At 37.3% G+C, this 27,913-nt stretch overlaps 2 protein-coding genes across 3 annotated transcripts; one reads left to right on the top strand and one right to left on the bottom strand.

The window, feature by feature from the left end:
- Window positions 1-57: 57 nt before the first annotated feature.
- LOC109093995 (CAAX prenyl protease 2-like) lies at window positions 58-7,712 on the bottom strand. The gene is made up of 8 exons (XM_042759610.1): window positions 7,326-7,712; window positions 6,605-6,707; window positions 6,159-6,242; window positions 5,915-5,993; window positions 5,427-5,594; window positions 4,389-4,460; window positions 4,230-4,292; window positions 58-3,469 (listed from the first exon to the last, which is right to left on the bottom strand). Exons 1-8 carry the CDS (start codon window positions 7,487-7,489, stop codon window positions 3,243-3,245), a joined length of 960 nt encoding a protein of 319 aa, XP_042615544.1. The 5' UTR covers window positions 7,490-7,712; the 3' UTR covers window positions 58-3,242.
- Window positions 7,713-8,975: 1,263 nt separating this feature from the next.
- Window positions 8,976-27,913, top strand: LOC109093994 (E3 ubiquitin-protein ligase pellino homolog 1-like). Of its 2 annotated transcripts, none has more exons than XM_042759608.1 (7): window positions 8,976-9,300; window positions 15,198-15,391; window positions 19,480-19,609; window positions 19,972-20,073; window positions 22,853-23,074; window positions 25,128-25,316; window positions 27,110-27,913. In XM_042759608.1, exons 2-7 carry the CDS (start codon window positions 15,219-15,221, stop codon window positions 27,725-27,727), a joined length of 1,434 nt encoding a protein of 477 aa, XP_042615542.1. In that variant the 5' UTR covers window positions 8,976-9,300; window positions 15,198-15,218; the 3' UTR covers window positions 27,728-27,913. The 2 variants fall into 2 exon arrangements, with proteins under 2 accessions (XP_042615542.1, XP_042615543.1); XM_042759609.1 differs by lacking the exon at window positions 8,976-9,300 and adding an exon at window positions 17,866-18,104 and having other exon boundaries at window positions 15,254-15,391.

Raw genomic sequence — 27,913 nt, 5'->3', positions numbered from 1 at the left:
ACTTCACCTTTTGAGAGATACAGAAATAAAGATATAAAAAGAGAACATAACTCCAAGTGAGGTGTTTAAAAAAATCTTTAATTTATTTACAAATGGCAGAGTTTTGCAGAGTGGATTGAAAGACCCCCAGAAAGATTGTCACAAAACATTTGTCCATCAGTGAATTACAGAAAATTGCATTGCGTGTTAGTCAAAAACAACTAGCATGCACATTATTCTCTGAGTCACCAAAATAGATTTGATTATAAAATATAGCTCTCAGTATAAACATCAGGCTTGTTTGTAATCACCAACCAGTCTATTCAATTCATCTGTGTAGAGATTCTCAAAGACTTGACATTTCTTTAGGTGATGTTTCAATGAGCTAAAACATCGCTCAGCTACTTTTCACATTTGCAAAAATAGATTTAAACGTCTATTTCTCCTCCTTACTGTTAATATGACGTTCAAAGCATCTGAAACGCAAGTCTGCCCCTGCGGCAAATGTTTTGCTTGCAACCAACCAGATTAAAGAAAGAATACTGTGAACTCAAACAGGGGATGAAAGACACTTCTAATGGAGAAAAAAAAATAGAAACTCTCTTGTAAAATAAATGAATGCAGTAACTTTACAAATTAAGGACTAAAAAAACAGTCTCCTTCTAAAAGTTACACCAGTCAATCATCAATCACAGCGCTGACAGGAAGCCTGTCCTCGCCAGAGCACCTGTGCATTCAGCTTTCCCTAAACAATCACAATTCAACACACCATTCAATCTGAAAACCCATAGTGCAGTTTAACCACTAAAATGCGTCTCTCCTCAATTATCAAACAATGAGTGAATTTCCACAGATGTGAAAAAGTTTACCTTCTTCAACTTTGCGTATCAGGGCATAATCACAGGATTAAATATGCAAAGCAATACAGATCAATTACTTAATAAACACATAGGAAGGTGACTGCTTTTAATTCATGAAAACAACAACAAAATGAGAAACACACAACATTGGTCCTCTGGCGCCCTCTGTTGACCGCAACCACAAAGCAGCTAAACTAAAGCAGCATTCCGTGAAGCCAGTCACAGTTAAACAGTGCTTACATACAGCATCCTCCTTGTGTAAACATGTCAATACAGTCATATACACTGTGGCACACTTCAAACACACTTATTTCAGCGCTAGAGACTAGTAAACCAGATCACTGCAGTGGTAATTCCTACCATAACTTTGGCTGTTCAAGTGATGTTATAGATATCACTGTTTTCTTTGTAGCGAGCCAAATAAGAAAGTATTTTGGGAATGAATAAAAGAAAAACCCAAAACGAACTTCTTACGTGGCACTAGATGGAAATCCCTGATTTGATTCTGTTTGTGAGACTATTGCTTAAAAGGTTTACTTTGCATGGTCTCTCACAGCACAGAAAAGCCTACAAATGACCCTATGATACACACTTAATGAATGTGATGGCAAACCATGCCAATATATTAATCAACAAATTACAAGCAATAAAGTAGATGACAGTTCTATATACTATCTCTATATACTCTGCTTTCACAATTAATGACAACTGAAACCACATACAACTACATAACATTACATTTTCTGCACCAAGCAGCCTCTATTCTGGGTAGTAAGCCCCATTTGCTAACTTAAAGGTATAGTTCACACAAAAATGAAAAATAGTTTACTCACACTAATTTTTTTTCTTTGTCCTTCTTTCTTAGTAATACAAAAAGACGTTATGCAAATGTCCCGATTAGCTAAATTGAAATATCTGCGTATTCAAATCACACAAATGAGGGAAATATAGCATATACGTCATATGGACTATTTTAAGTTTTCGAATTTAGCCTATGTTCACCATTCACTTATTTTATGGAAAAGAGCAGCATGAACATTCTGCTTAATATCTCCTTTTGTTGTTTTCGGAAAAAAATTACATGAGGATAAGTACAGAAGTCAGATATTTAATTTTTGGGTGAACTATTTCTATAAGCAGTTATGCAAGTTGTGTTTAGTGTGTTTCTATATCAATCATCATTAGAACATCCATATGTCACCAGTGTAGCAGCATGCAGATAAGTGGTACGAGTTTTCACTAACACTCCATGGTGAAGGATCCCGCATAAAACTTGACTACGCCATTTTTATATATAAAAGGTTTATAAAAAGCTTAACTTTTAGATTTACAATGTAAAACATATCAGTTTATCTAAGTGTAATTCTCTGATATAGGTAGTTTCAATGTTGTTGCAGGAGGTTTATGACTACAAGACAGTAGTCATAAAAAGAAAGTGTTGGAATTTCCACCATTACTAAAGCAGAAGCGTAGAATTTACCTCAGTATCCTCCATTGCTACCATTCTAACTTAACAAGAAAAGAAATTCCTATGCCGATGTAAAAAAAGAATGTCTTCAGCTCTGCTTTAACTTTGAATGAAATACCATAGGTCAAACTCTATCACGGATATCCACTATAAAATATAGACTGTAATTGGTATTTTCTCTTTTTTTTTTTAATTAACAAATGGCCAAGGCAGGGTTGATCAATGCTTTAAAAAGACCTCATAATTGAAATGTTGTGCATGACCTACACAAAAAGCTGTGTGCTCAGGGCAATTCAACTTCTTACACATACTCACTACATTTTGTTACTCTAATAGGTCTAGGTCTTTTGCTCCAAAAGCGTACCTAAAGACATTTATTTAAATTTTTAAACAATAAGATCAAGAGTAAAACAAAATATGTATGTAATATCTGTAAAAACGAATGTTGTCTTCAAGTAAGGGCACCAGATCGAACAAGGTACGTTGTATATGAGCAAGATTATAATATCACAAAAAAAAAAATAGGGAATCTAGCATTTTAGCACATTCCAGCATACAAATCTTTTTAGGAAACCCGTAATAGTGTCTGATCTTTATCCCCAGCACCAATCTAAAGATAAACACACTGAAATATCGTCAGATAAACATGCAAATGCATATAATCAACTTATCTTCATCAAACGTAGGCCTGGCTCTTAGATGAAGTCACTTGATAACACAACAAACTGCTGAATGGTGAAAAGAATGGCCAGTGCAACCTGAGGATGTTTTGCATCGAGTTCTTCCACGCACCACCTCACAGAGGCTGTGAATTTTCATACCTGTTCTCCAGCAGTCCCTCGCTCTCCTGGTGAAACCCACAGCAAAACAGCCACTCCTTTTCAAATGGCTGGAGAGAAGGAATGGATGAAATGCGAGATGGAGGTATGGATGGATCAGGAGCAGATGGATCCAGACGTGGAGGTCAGGGTGCAGACGGGTGTGGGAAAACCGTAGAAGAATGGATCAGTCATGGGGAAGATGAGGAGGAAGAAGAGAACGACCCCCAGCACGTAGAAGGAGAGAATCGTGAGGCGGTGCGGGTGGTCCAGGGCTGTGCTGAGAGCTGGAAAACCCATGTAGTTGCAGAAGGAATGGCACAGCACAGGACCCACCAAATGACCTAGAGACACGTACATAGAAAAAGTTGCAGTTATTTCTTCCTATGCATTGCAATTTGTTTGTACAATTCTAGTTGAATCAGAATTACAATAAACAAATTGAATTGTGATATTATTTTCATGACAGTTAAGGTTAATTCCCTCCCTAATTATCATTACTGTCTGCAATAAAGTAAAAAACTAAAACAAACTAAAAGTATCGCACAGGCTTCAAAATTAAAATCTTCAAACCTCAAGCTTTTCAAACTACTTTAAACTTTCTCGCTAAGCTTTCTTAAGCAAACTTTATCTAGATTGCATTATGAAGCAATCAAGTCTGGACACATGATATTTTTAATAAAAGCAGCATGCAGGCAAGACCACTAAATACTTCTTACCCAGCATAATTCGTTCTCAAATTATCATCACTGTCAGCAATACAAACTAAAAGTTTGTAATTCTCATTCATTTGTAGTAAGAATCATCATCATGTCTGGACACAATGATATTTTATTAAAAGTAGCAGAAAGGCAATAGCACAAATACTGTACATTACAAATATATTTTTTGTGCATTGCAGTCATAAATTTTTAGTCAGATTTTTTTGCATTATGAAAATAAGAATTGGGATGTCAGTGTGCTTAATTGTCATGAAAATAGTCACAATACAAAAGTTATCTTAGTAGTTACTATTAATATTTTAAATGCAAAACAAAAAAATGTTTTAGTCCTTTTGTAAAGTAGTAAATGCATCAGTAGTGTTAAAGAAAAAAACAGAAGCACCTGTCCTGATGAATATAAAGGCTGTATAAGCTCCAAATACCGCAGTGTAGGAGAACTGGAACACTGAAAAGTATATAAACAAACACAGACATGATTAATTATGTCTCACATGCAGCACACCTCGCACTAAAGATGACAGTCAACTAACAACTCTGTTACCTGCAGAGAGAAAAATCCCTGAGACAGTGCCCTGTCTGAACCGCAGGAGCTCAATTACATGGTGAAAATGAGCTGCAGTCACACGCAAACAAAGAGAGAGAGACACAGAGAAAGAAAAAAAGGTTACCATTACAATTATGGTCTACAAAGCAAAGCAAATGAAATTATAAACAATCTTGTTTTCCTGAGTAAGTCGGTGGTCAGTCATACAAACACATTAACAGAGGGGTGATTCTTTCTGTCAAACAAGACTTGAGTGGGTTGATTTCCACCATTTTCAGAGCATTGTATGGAATGCTCAGGTTACCAGATATCCAGGTAGTGCCATTAGTTGCCATGAAATGAAAATTCACCCATCTATCTTGCAAATGCATGTTATAGAACTTATTGCGCATGACTGTATGCTTTTGACCATGTAATCTTTAATCAAAATGTTGTAACTTAATCTTTCAGTGAAGATGCATATGGAAGAAAATATCTATCGCAAGTTTATATTCGATTGGAAGACTGCAGAAAGGCTGCATTACCTACAAAAAGGAGTCTATGTCTACATGCAGTAGCTATCTGGCAATAATATTCTCCGCATCTGCACAATCTTGGTGACATCAGCCAAAAAAGCCAAGTTATTTCATAGCCAAAACAAGTTATAACATTTGAAATAAACACCAACAAGACTCTTCTTTGGAATAACATGCAGTGATGAGAGGATAGCATTATGCCGCATGTCCACCAGACACGCCATTTAGCCAGCTGAAAACATCATGCGCTCTGCTGAAAATGCCCAGCTGTGAGAGCTTACGAGTGCAGCATTTTTTTGTTTTTTCCAATTGAGGTGTTGTGATAACTATGATATGGAATATCCACTGAAGAAATATTGCAGACACATCACATGTGGCTTTAAGATGTGTATCAAGACAGTAAACATTCCATTTTGATTTCCTGTTGACTTCAAGACTTAAATGTAAGGGTGGAGTAAAAACAAATTACTGATGTATTTACCCCAGCCTGTATCTAAGCAAAGGGCACATCACCACTCACCAACTCCAAAGAAGAGCGGGCATGTGAAGATTGCGGTGGAGGGGCCGGCGCAGGGTACTAGCATGGGAAGCATGCATGCCCGAAAAACCAGCTCCTCGGTCAATGGCGCCACAACCTGGTTCCTCAGCCAGCGCATGTCACCCAGACACAACGTCCAGAAGCAAGGGTCTGCAAAGACATAACAGACCAATCACATTTACAACAAAACTGACTATGAAGCCAGTCTCATTCTTTTACAGCAACAAAGCTCAATCTGGTTGAGTTGTCTTGCACAGCATGAAGACTGCCTATTGCACTTCATCAAAATAGAAATGAGAATTTATTTACGGATACAGATTCACCTCCCAAAGTCTTTGGCTGAAACTCACTGTTGTCTATAATAATTCAGCATTGTGACAGCTAATTAACAGATTCTTTAAATCTCAAAATAGCTTTATAATTATAGAGGTTCACTGGAGAAATCACAAGATGTGGAAATGGCTGTTTACCGACTACAACTTTCATTCCATTGATGAAACCCCAGGGGCAATCCATGGCTAGCTGGATCAGAGGGCCCAGAAACAGCACCTAACAATTAGCAAATACAACATAAAAAATGTGCCAGATCACATATCCAACGGAAAGACTCTTCTACAATCTGAAGGTCTCTCAAAGTCTTCGATTCCAACAACAATAGATTTAAGGAAAACAACTGATTTACATTGTCAAAAAAAACAGCAAGTACAGACTTACCATGGTCAATAGCAGCGGAAGAATGATAGCAGGGATAAGACCCTCCAACCGGATCCCCATAAGGGCCAGTAATGAAGGACCAGGCTATAGGAGAAATCAAACACTTCTGAGTAAGTCTAGTGTTTCTCCATCAACTGAGGTTCAACACAAACTGGCAAAAACAAATGGCAAAGTGCTTAATAACAAGACTGTATGATGCAGTGAGATCTAGAACTACTTTTCAAATAAAAAGACTGTTTAATCTCAGAAATTGTGAGGTGATGTTTTTTAATTTATCTGATTAATTTGATCCGTTTTTCAAACCTTTAAAACAATGCACTCCCTATACCCCCAAATCCCTCTGAACCAAAAGCCTTTTGACATGTTGCCATATGTTTAAGAGTGCATGGTAAAAACATAAAACAAACAACAGTAAGAACTAAACATTTGTGTTGCAGTAAACTAACCTGGATGCCTGTGAACTCTTTCCATGCCCACACAAACACTGGAGACAGAGCGGATACAATCAGTACACTGGTGAAGCGCCTCTTTATCACTGCAGGATGATCTCTGTTAGTGCAAACAACCACACAAACAAGCAATCAGTGTTATTATAACACATTACTTACCATCAGTTTATGTTACATAAGACGACAAACATAAACAGGGGGGGGGGGGGGATCAGACAGGCTTTATAGTAAGGCTGCTACTACAAAATATGATTAAAATCAATAAATAAATTATAATGAAATATTAATGAAAAATGAAATCTATAAAGTTTTATCTTTAAATAAAATGATTTATTTTAATGTAACATTTTTAAGATTTAATTGTTAGTTTTTCATCAACTTACTAATGGAATGTTTCATGCACTTCATGTTGTTGATGTCAAAGAATGGAAACATTGTGTGCTGAAAAATAGTTCCAAACGTTCCATTTGATCAATATTTTTTACGTTCGATTTGAAAAGAATTTTAAAACATTTGATTCGAATATAATTTTTTGAAAAGACTTGACTCAAGCAATACTTAACGTTCGTTTCAAGCTTGAAATAATGTTTTCGAACATTAGATTTAAACAATATAACGTTACTGTAAACGTCGAATCTGATGTTACAATGCCCAAAAATGCTGTCTAGGTAGGGTGCTCACAAGGTTTTGTGACACAGCCAGAGGCTCTGAACTATACCTTGGTAAATCGCTTTTCCAAACGTATAAACTTCCAACATAGGAGCACGCAAGCAATAAACAGGAGAGAACTGACACCCAGCAAAGTCCATCAGGAACAGACGCCACATTAGCATGGAGTTGATCAGAATGAAAACTTGACATCAAATCATCGTCGTCGTTCATGGCGAGACCGACAGGGACTAGAAACCACTAGACGCGCTAAATAACAGCAGATGTGGGTGACACATTAAACACCACACACGTGATTTTGTTTTCGACCTAGATAAGTGTGTAGGTCCACAATGGAGGTACTCTGAAGAAGCTGACTGAGAGGAGACTGTTTTGGCGCCACAGAATGACGCAATCAACGCGAGACGGTCCTGCCATCCATTCATTACTCGCGACAGTTGCTGATGGTACACATAGACATAAACTATGATGATGATACACTCTTGAATGGGGAGAAGAAACATGACGGACAAATTATGAAACAAATAACGGCCCCTTGGAACTCTGTAACAATTACAGCATATTTGCAGCTTTTGGCTGCAATACAGTAGGGTATATTTATTTTACATATCCTACCCCATTTCCGACTGACAGTTCCTTGCAAAATTGTTTCTTTATAAAGATCATTTTGTATTTTACATGCATATTTTACGTACTTATTTGTCTAATCTGTAATATAGATAGATAGATAGATGGATAGACAGACAGACAGACAGATAGATAGATAGATAGATAGATAGATAGATAGATAGATAGATAGATAGATAGATAGATAGATAGATAGATAGATAGATAGATAGATAGATAGATAAATAGATAGATTAATAGGCTAATATACTTGATCTATCGGAACCATCCATTGCCTTACTGGCTTATTCATTTAGAGAATTTTGAAGCACAAAATAATTAATGAAACTGCAAAACTGTAAAATGTAACATATCTTTGTGGAGTTTTTTTATATTAACTGATAATGAAATTAATTGTAGAATTGGAGGATATGGTCCACAGTAATTTAAGAACATTTTGAACTAGGTGTTTGAATCCAACAAGCCAGAGAAAATATTTGTGTATATAGACTTTTGATTCATATAACCCTTGTGACAGATGCTTTTTTTTCTCTCCTTAAAAACAGAACTCTGGGTTAACAAGTTGGATGTATTAGCTGTTTTATTTTGTTGTGAAAATATTATTAATTTCATACAGCTTTATAAAACTGGCTGATTAGGTGAACTAGCATGCGCATCGTCGCGCAGATGGTCGTCTTAATCAAGAGGTGTCGATGAAAGTGACACAGCACAGTCACTGCATATGTAACAGGTGTGGTGCAGTTCCACAGGTGTAGCTATTCCTAAATGTGGAGAATGCGGAGGATTCCTCGCTCGAGCGTCACTCACCGCGCGCGACGCGTATGCAACAGCAGTGATGTGGTGCCAACAACCCCACGAACGCCACCCTGAGGCGGAATTACGAAGCCTACGATTAGCTCATGAATATTAATTAGGCGGAGAAATCCTCTAATGGCGAAGCCTGCTTTCTGAATTGCTTTTTCGGTTCAATGGCGGAGTCTTGGCTCATGAATATTAATGAACCCACTACCATATTAGGATTTGTAAACTCACATCCGGGGGTGGGGCTTACAAGTGTAGCGGCTGTCTGACCAACCGCAGAGGCGCATGATGCGGGCGAGGGCAAAACCCGTCCTCGGATTTCTTTAACGGCAGAGAACTGCGAGCGAGAGATGGGCGTGACAACGGAGTGTCTAGTGGACTAGACTTAAAACACTCTTCTCCTGGATTAAGATCAGCGCTGTCTTCCGTGTAACTGATGACAACGGAGTGTGGCAATGCAAACCACACGACGTGATGCGCGTGCCATCCAGTTTAACAACGCGAGTGATGAATTAACAACACGACGCCCTATTTTAAGGCCACACGGGGATTGACAAGCCAAGGATATTCAAGGCAGGGGTCTGTAACATCATCAGGTGCGTATTTGGATAGTTTTTGGCTTGGCGTGCTTGTTCACTGAAATATGCTTCTCTTTTTATCACCACTTAGTCTTCTCCTTGTGGCAGTGCGGAGTGCGCGTGTAGATGCGTGCGTTCTTCTGTAGTTGCTTATTTATTAATTTAGATTTAGTGTTTTATTTAAATATACTATGTGTAATAAATTAAATAATCAATTAATTAATTTTCTGTGAAATCCCTTGTGTCCTACTTCCCAGGCCTCATTGGCAGCCGTGGAATTGCTTGGTATAAATAAGAGCATGATAAATATATCGTTCAGAGGGATACAATCGCAGTGATGATTATGGTGAATACCAAATAGGTCAGGTTTTGGTATGATAACGTTATGTAATATGCATTTTGAACAGTCTTTACAGACGGGTTAAAAGAAATGGGAATAACAGGCTACAAGTGTGACACTTAGCTACATCATATTAACGCCTTATAAATTAACTGTTAAAAAAAAGTGTTGCCTAACTTAAAATAATTCATCTATAGTAAACGTCTCGCGTGCGTTTGTGTATTTTCTGGTGAATCAGTATTGTGTGATTACGTGATAAAAATCGAATTAGACATCTATAATTCGGATCTTATTCGAATCTTTGAATTCAGATGTTCTGCTGATAGTGAGACGCAATCCGCTGCAATCTGTCGTCTGAGAGCACGGGCTGGTCCACGGGTCATGCTGTCTCGAGAAAATGAGCAGAAGACGAGCAAGGCCATTACATAATCTTGCTTATTAGTTTCTGATGTGTACAATAATCTCGACCGTTTATAGAACCGATAATGAAAATATGACTTTCACAGGGCCTGTTGTTAATCTTAATTTCACAACAGTGTGATGAAGTTACATCACAAAATGTTGAGTGAACATTAAAAATGAAAGAAATGTAATTTAGTTTATTATTTCTATAATTAATTATTTGGAAGGTTTGTTCATTTCAGTTTTTTTCTAATTGCTGAGCTAGTCTTGCTAGTGTGTTTACAACTTGTCTGAATAACTAACAAAATTTAAAAAGCATTAGTAAGCACAGCCTTTTTTTAAAATAATGAACAATCATGAATGGTGACAGTATGTTTGTCTCATTAACATTTAGTATTTGTTCATGGAGTTTTTCTGTTGAATAATCTTTCCCATTTACTTGTCTGACAACAAATTTAACATTAATTAATATATGTATTATGAAAAGAGGCTTTGGTTTAGATGTCTCCTACATTATTTGACTGCATGTGATGATGTGCATGGACAGGGAGTATCCATGCAACAGCAAAAATAGAAGCCTTCATTATTTTGATTTCCATTAAATATATTTAAAACAATATAATGCAAATATAATGGCATACTATCTTTTGCTTATCAAGGAAATCCATCTTGTTTTAAGTAAAACACGACAGTGATTAAGATTTTTTATTTTTTTTTTTTTGGCATTGTGGATCAAGTCTGAGAGGAGAAATTTCTCAGTTGTCATTATATCGAGAGGGATGATTGTTCTTGCTTAACATAATTTAAAAATTAAAAAAAAAGTTGTTTCTTATTACCTCCGAATGTCTTAAGGCAGAGAAAAATATTTAAGTGAAAAACCAGTGCTTGATATAAATTTGCTTGTGTTTTGAGATAATTATTACTTGTCAGTTAAAGTTTTTAATAATATTATTTTCAGCAGTATTTTCAGTTTGAAGTTATTTGTAAATATTCCTGTTCATTCTATTGTTTGTTTATTCATTGCCATGGTTGTCTTTATGTGCTGCATAGTATTTCCCCTTTGCAGTGTTAATCCAGGGTTCGTTCTTTATCAGCATACTGAAATAAACCTTCATAATTTTTCATTCAAATTATAAACAAAATGTCTTTGCAATGTCACACAGGTGACCCATATACGAGTTGCTGACACGCATCTGTGAATGCTGATCTGCCGTTAGAACAGGAAGAGTGTAAATGATAGAGCTCCTGCGGAGGTCCCTGCCTCTGAAGGTCACTATCAAGTTTCACAATAGCGATACCTGTAACGGAGAGATGATGTCAACGTGTTCTTGCACTTTCTCTCATTCCCTGCCTTTGGTGGCTGCAGCTCTTTCCACTGCTCACCCAGACAGGAGCAGCGGGGTCAGACAGAATTGCAGGACACTCACTCCATCATGAGTCTCACATACACACACACACACCTGCTGCAGACCACAGCTTCACAGCACACTGCAACAGACAACAGCCATGCTGGCCATTCAACAAACTGCAGCTGACTACAGACTTACACTGACAGAGATAATGACATTATACGGTACAGTGAGCAACACTGTTATAGATGGTGTTTTTGCATTAATTATGCAATATGCACCATTGTTGCGCTGGTGCAGACCGCAGTCTATGGCAGACTTCAGCTACTCAGCTCACCAGAACAGATAGATGGTGATATTCGGTTTAATGAGAATGCAACAGACAGCATGATGCTAACATAGAGCATAGTGTACTACTGCATTTACAAGAGATTTGCATCATGTTGTGGTGGACAAATATTGCATTAATTTTTGACTAATGACTTACAAGGTAATAATCAACAAATTGCAAAGAAAAGTACTAAAACATAGAAAACACATTGTTTTTTTTTTGGTTTGTTTGTTTGTTTTAGTTTTTTAAATACTAGCAAGAATGCATTACAAATAAATGTTTTTGAACTTTCTGTTCATCAAAGAATCGTGAAGAAAGTATCACGGTCACAACTGTTTTCAACATTGATGATAATAAAAAATGAGGAGCAAATCAGTGTATTAGAATGATTTCTGAAGGATCATGTGACACTGAAGACTGGAGTAATTATGCTAAAAAAATTCAGCTTTGCATCACAGGAATAAACTACATTTTAAAATATGTTCAAACAGAAAACAGTTATGTTAACTGTAATTATATTTTGCAATGTTACTGTTTTTACTGTATTTTTAATAAAATAAATGCAGCCTTGGTTGGCATATTGCAGAGTTATTGCATACTATAATACATAATTAAGGGTTAAAATACAGCGAGTCGATCATTATTGCAAAATAAAACCTTGATGTGATCAGAATGTACAATCTGTAAGGAATTTTTTGGAATAATAGCATACTGACTGTACACTGAGAAAATGTTAACCTAAAACGTGTTTTATGCGGTAATATCTAAATGAATGATTTAATTCGAGTCAAAATTGTAATTTAACATAACTGAATAAACTCAAATACATAAAGTTACACCAACAAAACTAAAGGGTAAGATCAGGTAAAAACAATTCCTTAAACTGAAAAAAACACTTTTTACTACTTGCCAAATATACATAAAATATTAATTTATGTTAAAACAATTTTATTACATGAGAAGAGAGACTACTGAGTAACATAATACTAGCTGTGATGGAAATTGCTTGTTATACAGATATGTTTATTTCCAATCAATATGTTTATTTTTAATATTGATCAATCAGAAGCAAGTTCATTCATTGTAGACACTATGAATGCATAATAGTATATTATTGCATTCATGAGATGCCATAATTTTGAGCTGACTCCAGCAGACAATACAAGTACAAACTACATTCTGCTACCTGAACAAATTCACTTTGATACAGGATGCCAAACACCAATACCATTGTTTGCAGACAGAACAATGCAGACAGAAATTTTGCAGCCATACGAGCATTCAAGATGTGTATTGCACAAAAATGCAGCTCCGACAAATCTGCGAAATAGCTAATGATCTGCTGAAAAGCAGATACAGATTTTGAAGGATTAAGTTTGGCAAGCCTAGACTCGAGTAAAGCCTCATAAGTTATTTGTGAGATCATTTCCTCGTGCGTTTATATTTAGAACCCACTTCATCTGGCTTCTGATAGAGATGGATGAGGCAGACTCGCTCTCTGTCTACCCCGCTCATACTCATACACTCAGTCTCACGCGCCACACTCGCTCACCCCGCTGCAGAGGCAGCAGAGAGGATTGTGGGAATGAGCAGAGAAGGTGGCGGAAGATGATACAGTAATCAGGGAGGACATAAAATCAGACCAGAATGAGGATGTGGTGATCTGAGAAGTGGAGATGAAGGGAATGAAGAAGAAGATATTAGAGGTACCTTCACTATGGGACTCAAGACTTTCAATAAAGGCACCAGAAGCCAATGAATTATTCATATGCTGCCCAATAATGTGTGACGAGCAGTTCGAGCTCACAGACTGAGCTTGTCATTTAATTATACGCTAAGCCACTGTACACTAAGGTTGTTGTGTCTGGAAAGATCTCATTGCATGATGTGCATCGTGTCCTCACCACCCCTTCATATCCCTGCATTCCTGTTGATCTCCCTTCCCATATCTCTCTCGTTCCCTCGTTCCTCCCCCAGGTTGTGGGCTGATTAGAAAATGCGTGGCACAGAACAGGCAATCTATCACCCTGCCAAACCTCAGCGCACACACACACACACACAGTCTCTTCATAACAGTGCTTGTTCATCCCTAGTAATCTTCTGTTATCTACAATCTGCTGTTTTGTAAGCACTCTATATGTAATACACCTCTACATACCCTTCTCCATCCCGCTGGCCCTACCTGCTCCTCTCCCCTTCATCACCTACACCACCATGCTATTTCTATTTTTGTCCTCTCTTAGTTTCCCTCCCTCTCCTTACTCACCCTCACAGCCTCCAGTCCACCTCTCACCATTGCACACCCACAGTCATGCAGTGCCTTAATAGTGCAGCGATTGGCTCATCTGCACTGTCTGTCATCTCTAAACCAGTCAGCTTCCTGTGAAGGCGAGGGTTTGCACTCGGTTCAGATTAATTTGTTGCATAAGGGAGCCTGGAAGAAGCAAACTGACAAATAACCAATTGCTATTAATGTTTTTGCACTAGAAAAGGTTTGACATTTTTAATGTTGTGTTAATTTAGTTGAACATTATGCATAGAGTTCTGCTCAAAATTGCAGAATCTGCAAGATGCGTATAATTCAAAAAAAGTGATTTAGTGTGTTAAGTGCACTTTTCCAGCTGAATTAAAATAAAATTAAAATATTTTATGAGAAGTAAGTTTGAGTAATACAATGACTAAAACTAAAACTGAAATAAAGCTAAAGCTAAATAGAACCTACTACTTTTACTAAATCTAAAATTAAAATATAAACTAAGCAAATTACTAATAAAAAATACTAATAAATACTATAATAGTATATAAATAATACTAAAAGAACATTGATTACAGTGAAATAACACAGGATGGATGAACAGATAGATTCACAAACAGATAGATAGATAGATATTCGATAGATAGATAGATAGATAGATAGATAGATAGATAGATAGATAGATAGATAGATAGATAGATAGGTATTCGCCTAAATAGCACGCATTAAGTACTCAGAGTAATGACAACACCAATTTATCTGACAGTCAGTATCGAACCTTTGAAATGCCACTGCTGTGACTGTGTTCCATTACATCTGTATGAAAAATAACAATGAAGTCTTTGCAATGGAGCACTTGACTGTGTGTTTGCAGAGAGGTAGTTATTCTCCTGGGATTGGTTAAATCTCCTGTTCCTGACAGGTTGTCAGTTGATGGTTGGCTCCTTGTTGACTTCAGAACTCTACAGAGACAGCCACACTACCTCAGGCTGTTCTCACAGGATCAGTTCTTACATAAATACATAACAGCTGATCTGTGATATGGCTGTTATTGTATTTACAGTTGGAGTAACCAATGGGGATGGGGGGGGGGTGACACATAAGAATCACACCGATTTTCCATTTCCACTCCCTGTAGCACTTATTAATAAAATTGCTATTTCACCATGAGAAAACAAGCAAAATGTGCTGCTCAACAATATCGATCTCACATTCTTCCCTTCCCTCTCTCTCTCATAGCTGTGAGTGGTTCTTGTGGATATGGTTTTGGAAGGGAGCTCCGAAGCTCTTTGCCCACCTCCATCCCTGGAGCTGCGCCCATCATGCAACAAGAACCAGCCGTCTCCTCCTCTGGGCTCAGGATCTCAGTCCCATGATGCTCTCTGCCCTGAGGACAAGGAGCCCATCAAGTACGGGGAGCTGATTGTACTCGGGTAAGAAAACATCCACAACAACCCTGAAGGAATAATATTAATATTGAAAGGATGAAATTAAGTTTAAACTCTTTACATTTCTATAGTTCAGATTAGCTCTTTCTTTCATAATAGCACAACAGAACTTAAAGAATAGTTCACAAAAATCTTTACTTATATGAATATACATATACATACACAATACTGTTTAAAGGTTTGGTCAGTATGTTTTTTATTTTTTATTTTTATTTTTTTGAAAGAACTCTCTTATGCTCAACAAGGCTGCAATTATTGAAACACTATTTACATTTTTTTTTCTATTTTACTATATTTTGAAATGTCATTTATTTTTGTGATACAAAGCTGAATTTTCAGCATCATTACGCCAGTCTTCAGTGTCACATGATCCTTCAGAATTCATTCTAATATGCTGATTTGGTGCTCAAGAAACATTTCTTATTATTATCAATGTTGAAAATAGTTGTGCTGCTATTTTTGTTCAAAAATTTGAAGCATCTTCACAAACAAAAAGTCATACGAAAGTAAAGAGGACAGTCTAATAAATGTTAAAATGCTCATTGTAAGTACAGCCACAATGTATTCATTAATAATAATTAATAACTAATTAAAAAATTACATCATGATCTGTAAAGCCGATAAACTTTTTAACTTAGATGATATGCACAAGAATAAGGGAATACACACACACAAATGGTTTAGACAATTTATAATATCATTTTGTTCATTTATGTGCTTTACCAAAAATACAAGCTTCCCATTTGTGCTGTAAAACTCTGTAATGTCTTGGTCTAGACTTCCACTGTAAGTGCGTTAAAATCTTACTTAAAGGTGCCATGTGTAAAAATTGAGGTAAAAATATCCAAAAAATGACCTACACGCATCAAAAGAATGAGAAGAAATAAGGGCGATGATGTCATTAAAAAAATGTCAAGTTATAGTGCTGCAGAGATATCAACCTTAATTAGCATTAGCATTACTAGCCACGGCCCTACAGGTGTCGTAATACCAGTTTCAGCCATGGGAGGCGGTATGCGGGCAACATAACCACCAGCCAACCTGCAATACACGAATAACTCGCACGGCTTGTGGGCGTACTTGAAGCTGATGTCAAGCAACCGCGCTCGGAAATCACAAATCAAATCCGATAAGAAAAGGAGCCGAACCAGAGTAAACATCGGCACTGCTTTCCATCGCTGGAGACAACTGATGGACTTGAAAGAAATGAGCTTCGACTCCGAACTTGCAACATTTCTTTTGGATTGGTAAGTAAGATGCTGTTAGTATTTCGCTAGAAGTTTGTTTTATATGTTTGCGTATTTTTTTCGGGGAAGTTATAACATAGAAATGTATCGAAGGCTGTTCGATAAACGTGCTAATGTTAGCGATGGCTAACCGTAGCTGCGTTTGATAGTAAGCTAGCTATAACTTACCCACAGATCCGATCCGGTTTTCACCTGTTATCTACCAAAGCCCGTCTCAACCAAGCTGATGCTAAAATGTAACATTACCGAAGAAGCTTGAAATGTCTTCGATGATAATGAACCCGAGAGAGAGAGAGCGCCCCGGCCGCGCGCGCACCTCACTCACTATATTCAGAGCGGTCAAGTTTTTGAAAGCGTGTGAAAAGAGTCAATTGCGTGTGTCTCACGGTGAATGCTTGAGAGTTGGCAGCTCTGGTTACGTTGGTTGGCGCTAGCTTGGTCAACATCAGCTGTCTGATGTTGACCAATGATGTTGACAGAATGCTGTCTGTCAAATTAATTTAATTCAAATAATGTGTATATACAATTCAAAATGTAATATGAACAAAACGAATATGAACATATTCACTGGTAAAGGTGAAGGGGAGTAGCTTGAAGATGTCATGTTTCAAAATCACTTGACATCACCCAACGTTCCTCTGGAGGCAAAACGTCCTTTAGGCTTCGGCTATGGCTCTAGGGTTGTTGTGAAGGTAGGGGCGGAGCATAGAGACTATGCCGTTTCTCGTTTGTTACTCTAGAGTAGACCAATTCACTTTATTGAGGCATACTGCCCCCATCTGGTATGGAATGTGGAGTATGACTTGATTTTTTTGCCAGACATTACACATGGCTCCTTTAATCAAAATGATTAATATTATGCCAAAGATTTTGTTGATAAAGCTTTTATTAAGTCTAGAACATTCATTGTTGCAAAGAAAGGAAATCATAAAATGATTCCAAAACAGTATGTAATGGATTGAGTCTGAACATATTTAGTTATGAATATTCTAAACCTTTGATGTCAGCTGCATTGGGTTTATCATCATTCAGGTTTAACTGTATTCACACACATTAGAACTGTACAATACGGTCTCAGATTTGTGGAAACCCATTTATCTAAATTACAGCTCCTCCACTCAGTCAGCATTTTGAATCCAGGAGTTCAGTGGGAGTTCAAGGGTAAAATTACCCTTAAATAAATATGACTTCAATTAACATCTTTTCTCGCAGATGAATGAACGCCACGTCATCTGGGCCAATTGGCTCCCCTGGTGTACCTGCGGCTGGTTTTCCTGACTTATCTTTAGATTTCAGCTGCGGATGCAAAACACTTCATTTGACTGCCAACAAAGATGTCATTCAAATCACACAGTCATGGAGCAGAGCAGAGCAGAGCAGAGCAATGAATGTTTCCAGTGCCAAGAGGAAGAGAGGGAAGAGGGTATAACCCTTGAGCTACAGTACAAGAGGTGGAAAAGAGTGTTCATTTCTCTTCCATTTTGCAATTCTATTAAAGAAAAAAAAATCTAATGTCAAAATTATATCTTTCATAAAATTTGACAAAAATGTTTGACAAAGTTTTTTTTTTTTGAGGTCAACAGATTAAATTGATCAAAAGTGACAGCATAGACTTTTACATTGTTTAAAAAAAAATCTCAAATAAATGCTGTTTTTTAATCAATGTATTTATTATATTTTTATAACAACAATAAATACAGATTTTTTTACTTTCTATTTACTAAAGAAGTTTTCTGCTGTGAAAATAAGACCAGATGTTTCTTGAGCTGCAAATTATCATATTAGAATGATTTCTGAAGGAACATGTGACACTAAAGACTAGAATAATAATGCCAAAAATTCTAATTTAATTAAATTTAATTTATTATTCAGATTTGATATTGAAACTTTGACAATATTACAATTTATACTGTATTTTTGATCAAATGAATACAGTATTGGTAAGCATAAGAAAATAAATAAAAAAATCCCAAATTAATGTGCACAGACACAGCCAGAAAATTTCCACAATGACCAATGCAATCAGGCTGTAAGAGCAGCACAAAATAGCACAGAGTCGCAAATAAACAGAGCCGATAATAATTAGGTGCGGGTAATGTACTAACAACACAGGCTCAAAATGGGTTATGACTTGCTTTCTTGGGTGTTAAATAATGGTGCAAATACCAGTAAACTGACTACTGCAAACCTTAGTAAATCACCTCCTATGATTCATTTAAATACTCTCCTCCCATAAATTTTGCTTTTGAAAGGGAAACTCCTGCAAATGCATTTGCAATAAGTTTAGCTGCAAAAATAGATGTCCAGATCTTTTCATCACTAATTTTTCATTGCGTGTCTGTAATAAATCCTGACAGTAGATTTTTAACGCCAAAAAAGAAAGAAAAAAAAAAATTAAACACTGCCTCCCAGTGAGATGAAAGGAGATAGAGAGAGCTCATTTAAGTGTCTTGATTATTGATCGTTGTCTAGATGAATTATAAGATTGCTTTGCCTCCTCATTGACAGGCTCTGAGAGGCCTGCATTAGCCATTTTGTGGACGACTCATGACTCCTGTCATAGTATCGACGGAGAGATAGAATAATGCCATTTAATTATTTTTAAGTACACACCAATGCTCTTAAGTGAAAGTCATCCATGCCTAGTTTTTGTTATCCCCAAGACAACAGTCTGTCCTCAATCTGTCAGCTCTATCAAAATCAGTCAGCGGGTGAGGTGCTGCTTCTAAATTAAGCACCAAATGTGTTTTTGATTAATTCATTTTTTTAATTGTTCAAAGCATTCGCTAAGCTCAGACTGGACTACTGTGGTTTTGTTACATGCAGGCATAATGGTTCGCTAGCTAGCGGGGACAAGGGCCGCAGAAGAAGTCGGCTGGCCCTTTACAAACGGCCCAAAGCCAATGGCGTCAAACCTGATGTCATCCACAACGTCTCCACACCCCTGGTGTCGAAGGTGACAGCGTTTGCTTAAATCCTTTACAATTTCCATGCCTAGTTCCAAAATATAAATGGTAATGTCTTAATGCTAACAATTGATAAGACCAGATACTTTATCTAAAACAGCTTTTTTTCATGGCTTCCAAAAGATTTGAAATCTATTCCAAAATAAGTGTCCTCCTGACCCACCCACAAAATTCTGTAAGAGTCATTGCATAACACTGCAACCAACCCAATGATTTGCCAATCTATTGCATAATGTCAGGGAACCTGAAACTGCCTTATGTTCCTCTGACTTGTTAAGGGAGGAATGATGCAACAAAGGTCATTAGTCAAAGAGTTGTGTGTGTGTGTGTGCGTGTGTGTGTGTATTTGCAGGCCCTAAGCAACAAAAGCCAGCACAGCATATCCTACACACTGTCCCGGAGTCATTCTGTTATAGTGGAATATACACATGACCCCAACACCGACATGTTTCAGGTGAGCATCATACCAGAAGAAGAGAGGATTCTTTCACTTAACTGCCTGTTTAAATCTCGATATTGAGTTCATTAAACATGCAAATGAATGTAAATTGATTTATTATACTGTTGTTGTGGTGAATGTCTTGACCTTCCTGTTGTGACAGTTATGTTTGGTTAGCTTGCTTTCTTGGACTTTCAGTTTGTTTTCATTAGTCACGTGTTTGTTTGTCTTAGTTTCTCGCTAGTCATCAGTTGTCATGGACACTCATCGAGTCATCACACCTGTTGATTATCATCTTGTTATCACTGTGTATTTAAGTTGTTCCTTCTCAGTCATTCAGGGTCCAGTTACCGTTTACGTTAATGTATGTTACTTCAGCCTGTTTGGACTACTCTTGTGTGAATTATATTTAAACTTTGTGTTGGAACGCTATTCATCGTCTTTGTGCTTTCTTCTGAGACGACTTCAAAGTGAGATTCACTGCCGTGCCTCAGTAGAGCCACGATTTGTTGACTTTTTCAGATAATTTTTCATCTTGCAATCACCAGCCCTTTCGACGACAAGACCCTGAAATCTTTATTCTGGATTGGGGCCAATTACCACCATCCCGTGGACCTCCCAGACACCTCCTGACTGGATGGAAGCCATTATCTGGTGTCTGGGGAGTGTCTATCCCCAATCCAGGACACAGCCAGACCCCAGTCCCACTGGCTCCCCCTTGGTCAGTCGTCACTCGACTTCCACCACAGACTTGTGGACCGTTTGCTGTGCTCTGTCCCTCCCCCCCTTATGGCTGCAGTGGGCTCTTCCTTCCCTTTGGCTTCGCCTCTGTCCAGTCACACCGGCTCTGCCTCAGACCTTGGGCACTCTGGCTTTGCCTCTGATGTTTGTTGCCGTGGCATCACTGAGGCCTTCAGTGCCAGCGACGTCGCTTGGTTCCATCAGCTCTCTGTCTAGTCTCCGTTGGTCATCCCCTAGATCAGAGGTCTTCAACCCTGCCCCTGGGGACCCACTGTCCTGCAAAGTTTATTTTCACCCTGCTTTAGCACACCTGCCTGTGTATTTTCAAGCAATTTTGAGAAGCTTGATTAGCTGCTTCAGGTGTGTTTGATTAGGGTTGTAGCTAAAGTCTGTAGGACAGTGGGTCCCCAGGAACAGGGTTGAAGACCTCTGCCCTAGATGTTGACAGCCCCATCTACATTTTGGCTCCTCCCTCCCTCAACTCAGCCAAGGGCTGTCTTCACGGCTGAGCTCTGGGTCTGTGCCATTGGCTGTTCCCATCATCGCTGCCAAGATATCGTCATCGTCCACCTGCCACCATCCCTTTGTCATCGCCATCGCCACATCCGGTTACCATCCATGCACCACATCCTTGTCCACCTCCCAAACCCCCACCATCCCTCCCTCTTCTCATCCTTCGTCACAGGGTGTAATGTCACAGGGTGTAATGTCACAGTTATTTTGCTTTATTGCACTTTCAGTTTGTTTTCATTAGTCTCATCTGTTTCTTTGTCTTAGTTTCTCGCTAGTCATCAGTTGTCATGGACACTCATCGAGTCATCACACCTGTTGATTATCACCTCGTTATCACTGTGTACTTAAGTTGTTTCTTCTCAGTCAATCAGGGTCCAGTCACCATTTACATTAATGTGTGTTACTTCAGCCTGTTTGGATTATAATTAAACTTTGTGTTGGGAGGCTATTCATTATGTCTTTGTGCCGCCTTCTGGGACAAACCATGAAACCCATATTTCTGGCCTCAATGATGTAAAATGTCAACATTTTGTCATTTATTCACCCTCATGCCATTCTAAACAAATAACTTTCTTTCTTCCTTGAGACACAAAATACATTTTTTAATAATGTACTAGAAATCTGGCTGATGACAATAAGCTGGTAATTTTATGGCTGATACAATAAGTGGTCGATATTAAAATGATACAGTATTTTTGTCTTTAGAAATACCCCCCAAAAACTATCAATATTTATTTAGGCATCAAAACATTATAGAGCATGAGAGATGGATATTAATTTTGAGATTTGCTGAATATTATGTTTAACTGTGTTGTTAAATTATTATATATATAATAAAAATTACATTAAGTAAGCATTATGATGGCTAAAGTATCAGCATTCAAAATTATCATGCACAATTAAATACCAAATATTGAATAATACCAAAAAAACAAAACAAAATCAGATTATAGTCAATAAGGTTTATATACACTACCATTCAAAAGTTTAGGGTCAGTATAAGTCTCTTATATTTAACAAGTCTGCATTGATTTGATCAAAAATACAATAAAAACAATATTGTTGAATATTATGCATTTAAATATTTAAAAAATGTAATTTATTTCTGTAATGGCAAAGCTGTTGAAAATCTTGGAAAACAGCTTTTCAGGATTCTTTAGTGAATAGAAAATTCAAAAGAACAGCATTTATTTGAAATAGAAATCTTTTGTAACATTATAAATATCACTTGATCAATTTAATGTATCCTTTCTGAATAGACGTTTTAATTTCTTTAAAAACAAAAAATCCTACTGACCCCAACGGTACTGTATATATTGTGGATCTCGTACATGTTACTCTTTTCCATGAAATTATAATGAATGGGGTCTGAGCAGCCAGTACATTATTCAGCATATTTTGTTTGTCTTCCATTGAAGAATGAAAGTCATAGAGGTTTGGGACAACATGAGTAATTAATAAATAATTCATAAAAATGATCATTTTTGAGTGAAGTAATCCTTGAATATCTCACCTAATCTGGTTGTTAATTTGTCTTTAGATTGGCCGTTCTACAGAGAGCATGATAGACTTTGTGGTGACAGACACAGCGAGCAGTGGTGGTGGAGGACAGGGACAGGGGGGCGCAAATGGAGAAGGAGGACAGTCGGCCCAGAGCACCATCTCCCGCTACGCTTGCCGCATCATGTGTGAGCGTAGTGCTCCCTACACAGCACGAATATATGCAGCGGGCTTTGACTCTTCCAAAAACATCTTCCTTGGGGTGAGTCATAACAGGCTATTAAGTCATAGCCGCGTTTACTAATGCAGAATCTTTGCCAAAGCACAGAAGAAAACAACAGTGCAATAGGATTATTTACAATGACATCGTGCAAGGGGACACATTATTGTCCTACTGTTTTGCCAGTTAAAGTCTGTTTTTGGTGCCTTAACAGTCAATAAGAATCAGTTCACAGGACATTAACATAGAATGGCAGGTGAAATTTCAGCCGAGTGGTTTGTCATAAATTAAATAGAATTAATAATAAAAAGAACCAGTATTAATAATTGAGCACCAATAATAACTGAGCACCAAATCGGTATATTAGAATGATTTCTGAAGAATCAAGTAAAGACTGGAATAATGGCTGCTGAAAATTCAGCTTTGCCATCCCAGAAATAAATTACATTTTAAAATATATGAAATATTTAAAAAAACACTTATTTTAAATTGTAATATTTCACAGTATTACTGTTTTACTGTATTTTGATCAAATAAATGCATACTGTAAGAGACTTCTTTGAAAAACATTTAAAAATATACTTTTGTCCACCAGTGTATAATAAAATCAGTATATTAAAATATTAATTTTAAACTGTTGATTTCTAGACCTAGAAAGTTATGTTAATAAGTAAATAACTTAGTTATTGGAAAATCATGCAATTTTCTATAGTGAATATACATTTTTCTAGTTTTGTTTCAGTTCAGAGTCTTGTGAAAAAAAACAAAACAAAAAAAAACGCAAGTCTGATTGCATAGAAAAGTATAGCACGCCTCTCTTCAACAAGCATGATTTGAATTTCATTGCTGTCCACAGTACAAACAGTGTTTGATGAGTTACTTAGTGTAAATGGTCTGTTTATACAGGTTTGTTGCTTTAGCAAACACCTCTAATTATAATACAGTAGATCTATATTTACAACATTAATATACATTTTACATCACAGACTGATATTAACAAGAGTGTAAACATACTCAGTGTAGCTCACTCTATTTTGAGCTAGCAAAATCTTTTTAGGGAGACAAAGGTTTTGCTTGTTCATTCAGAAACAAAAAAGTAAAAGAAGATAAGACCATCCATCATTTAGTGATACACAAGAACATGCAGATACAAAAAAATGCTAAATTCTGCAGCAGTATATCATTCATAATATACAGCACACACATTATGGTGCTTTACTCTTCCTGCTGTCACCGACTGAGATGCTTCAGATCAATATGACTCATTTCCAATCATTTCACATTTTATGTGATTGATTAAATTATCAACCGTTTCAAATCGTGTATGTGACTTAAAGGCACAGACCACTCACAAATTAAAATTCTATAATTATTTACTTACCTTAATGTTGTTCCAAATCTGTATGATTTTCTTTCTTCTGCAGATCATATATTTAAGAACTTTTTTTTGTCCGGTTTAGTCACAGGGGTCCAGTGTATTTTCAAGTCCACTGACTTTCATTGTATGGATAAAAATGACACGAGGATGAGTAAATGTTCTCTTTCATTCCAGGCCTTTTCAAATAGTGACCTTAATATTTGCTTTGACCTTGATAGTAGCTAACTCAATAGTGAAGATCTACGCTTAGTTTTTACTCTCAAGAATACACAGACACCTGGAAGACAGTAATGGTCCAGTAGCTGGCAGTGATGCATGACATATCAACACATGGCTACGGCCTCATACAAATGTCCCTGACAGGCTCTCTGCCCACTGCTGTTCTGTGGAGGTGGAAAGAGAACAAGAGAGAAAGAATGGATACTGTATTCAAGTCTAGGTATAAATATTTCAGACTCCCACTGTATAATGCAGCTCCAAGAAGTAGGTGTGTTGTGTAATAGCTAGTAGCTATAAACGGAAAGCCTAAAGTGTCTGTCTGTGCATTATAATTCTCTAAGCTCAGTTAGTCAGTGATTTATTATGTAACACACAACATGCATGTACATCAAAAGAGAACCGATATTAATCTGACAGTAAGCCATGACACATTTTGATTTTGCTGTGAGTTGATACTGTAGAGATTAGTAAAATCCTCTTGATATGCTTGATTTCCAGGAGCGAGCTGCTAAATGGAGGACCTCAGATGGTTTGATGGATGGACTAACAACCAACGGGGTGCTGGTGATGCACCCAGCAGGGGAGTTTGTATCTGAACCCGCTCCAGGGGTGTGGAGGGAGATCTCAGTATGTGGGAATGTTTTTGCCCTTCGAGAGACACGGTCCGCCCAGCAGAGAGGAAAACTGGTGAGAATTTGCTTTAATCTCAGTAATGAATCACAAGTCAAAATGTTTCAAAGGTACACTGCAGAATTCTGGCTTCTTTGTGGACATCTGTGGTCGAAACATAACATTGCTCATTTCTTCACTGGCCACATCGCACAGGAAATCATAGAAAAAAATAGAAAAAAAAAATAGAATAACTGAGTTGGAAAAAGAATCACCCCCTTCTAAAAATTACTTGTAAACTCATTCAGGTATAGCTAATCACCACCTCAATGGCACACAAAGCTGTGATCATTTTGATTAGTGCTCATTTTGATTAGCTCAGCATGAAAACAGCTTTCCTGGAGCATTTCAGTCCTTGGTAGTGCAACTGAAGCACACAATCAACTATGGGCTAGTTGATACTGTTTATACTTTAAATATTGCTATATTAACTATAGGCTGTTATATGACACTGAAAAAAAAAGCTTTCATGGGCAGCCTAGAATATCATGCACTTCCATCAAATTAAACTATTTTTTCTTTATTGAATAATAATAATAAAAAAAAAAAAACTATTTATTCTCTTCCTCTGTATCATTGTTTCTACACTGGTGATTTTTCCAACTAACTTTTTATTTATACCAAACAAGGCCATAATCATATCTAGAACATTGTGGGGGGACTATTGTTTTGAGGAAAATATTAAGATATCTAAAATAAAAGATTTTTTGTAAAGTAATCAGTCTGAACTGCAAATAATATTTTTGTTTTAAGATATGCAGCCATTCAATTTTAGTTGGATTCCTAATATGTTGAAAACGCAAGACAGAAAAATGCTATTGTTGTCACAATAATTATGAATTACATGAATCACGTAAATGACAGCCCAACTTTCAATTCAAAATGGCGGAATTTGAAAAAAAAAAAATAGAAAAGAAAGTTGATTAGTTTGTATTACTGGATAATACAGTCTAGCCGACTGTTGCTATAGTAACTAATTCATACATTCAACATTAAAGGCTAGTCGAAACGGGTAAGCTTTCAGCTGTATAACCTACATGCAATTTAGACTATTATATATGCTCGTCATCTAATAAAAGAAAAATGCTGCAATTTTCTGGAGTTATTTTATGATTGTTTGGTCAGTCTCAATCTATAGCTTAAATTTAGAAAAAAAAAAAACAGTCCACTTCAGATTAGTTTTAATCTGCGCACACACAAAAAAAAATAAATAAAAAAGTAAATATTAACATAATCTTTATCTAATTCTGATTGGAAGGGCAAGACAGTCCTGCCCATGCCTGGGGCCATCCCTAAACCAAATACAAAATTCTTTAAGTGGCATTTCAAGTATCTGTCTTTCTGTTCGTAAGGCTTACAGCCTTTCAAATGACAAGCTTTAAAAAAAAACAGCATTTTAAAAAAAATTCAAAACTTTCAACTAAATTAAAAAAAGGACTGATAACATTTGCTTTTCTAGTGAAAATTTAATGTCAAAATATTTTAATTGTACTTTCTTACATAAAAAAATTTAATTGCAGTTTAGCGTCACTGTACGCTACCTCAATTCAAATTCATGAACTGAATTGGAATGTAAAAATTCTTAATTCAATGCTTTAGCAAGTAAGTGACATTAGTTGGATATCATGGCACATTATGTGCCAGTTTCAGGCTTAAAAAGTTCAATTTACCCCAAAATGTAAATTCTGTCATCATTTATTCATCCTAATGTTATTCCAAAACTGTATGACTTTATTTTTTCTACGGAACACAATAGAAGACATATTGCAGAATGTTGTGAGTGATTGCATGTGTGTGTTTTTACCTCACAGGTAGAGAACGAATCAAACATGCTGCAGGATGGTTCTCTCATCGATCTCTGCGGGGCCACTCTGCTTTGGCGAACCCCTAGCGGTCTTCGTCACACCCCGACTCTAAAACAGCTCGAGTCTCTACGCCAGCAACTAAACGCTGCCCGTCCCCAGTGCCCTGTGGGTTTCAACACGCTCGCCTTCCCCAGCCTGGCACAGCGTGCCACCATCGACAAGAAACAGCCCTGGGTCTATATGAACTGCGGCCATGTGCACGGCTACCACAACTGGGGGTATCGTAAGGAGAAAGCGGGATCATCTGCGGTGGCATTAACCGGGGGTGGAGGCACAGCTCCGGCTACCACAGGAGAGCGAGAGTGTCCCATGTGCAGAGGGGTGGGCCCCTATGTGCCCCTCTGGCTCGGATGCGAAGGGGGCCTGTACCTGGATGCAGGGCCACCAACACATGCGTTCTGCCCTTGCGGTCATGTGTGCTCGGAAAAGACGGTGCAAGGCTGGAGTCAGATCCCACTGCCGCACGGAACGCATGCCTTCCACGCTGCTTGTCCTTTCTGTGGAACATGGCTGACTGGGGAACATGGCCACATCAAACTCATCTTTCAAGGACCGGTCGACTGAGAGGAACAGCTGCCGCGCAGAAACCGTGATGTTGAGACTAAATAACAGAAACAGACAGTTTGCACTGTGGAGGATGGACACAAAATTAAGAGCCTGTGAATAAGGCAAGGATGAAATAAAGGGAATATACTTTATGTAATGCAGAATGTGTAAATAAAAGTGATGAAATAAAAGTTTAAAACATGA

This window comes from Cyprinus carpio, chromosome A7 (assembly GCF_018340385.1).
Source record: "Cyprinus carpio isolate SPL01 chromosome A7, ASM1834038v1, whole genome shotgun sequence".
Classification (NCBI taxonomy): Eukaryota; Metazoa; Chordata; class Actinopteri; order Cypriniformes; family Cyprinidae; genus Cyprinus; species Cyprinus carpio.
Note: the sequence above shows the minus strand (reverse complement) of the source record. Positions and strands in the feature narration are given on the sequence as shown.

Coding starts and splice junctions, on each gene's coding strand:
- LOC109093994 (XM_042759608.1), top strand. CDS start 15,219: ATGGTTTTGGAAGGGAGCTCCGAAGCTCTTTGCCCACCTCCATCCCTG. Junction 15,392..19,479: donor GGGGAGCTGATTGTACTCGG/GTAAGAAAACAT, acceptor TGTTACATGCAG/GCATAATGGTTCGCTAGCTA. Junction 25,317..27,109: donor CCCAGCAGAGAGGAAAACTG/GTGAGAATTTGC, acceptor TTTACCTCACAG/GTAGAGAACGAATCAAACAT.
- LOC109093995 (XM_042759610.1), bottom strand. CDS start 7,489: ATGAACGACGACGATGATTTGATGTCAAGTTTTCATTCTGATCAACTC. Junction 6,243..6,604: donor AAGAGTTCACAGGCATCCAG/GTTAGTTTACTG, acceptor TTTCTCCTATAG/CCTGGTCCTTCATTACTGGC. Junction 4,293..4,388: donor AGGGATTTTTCTCTCTGCAG/GTAACAGAGTTG, acceptor TATACTTTTCAG/TGTTCCAGTTCTCCTACACT.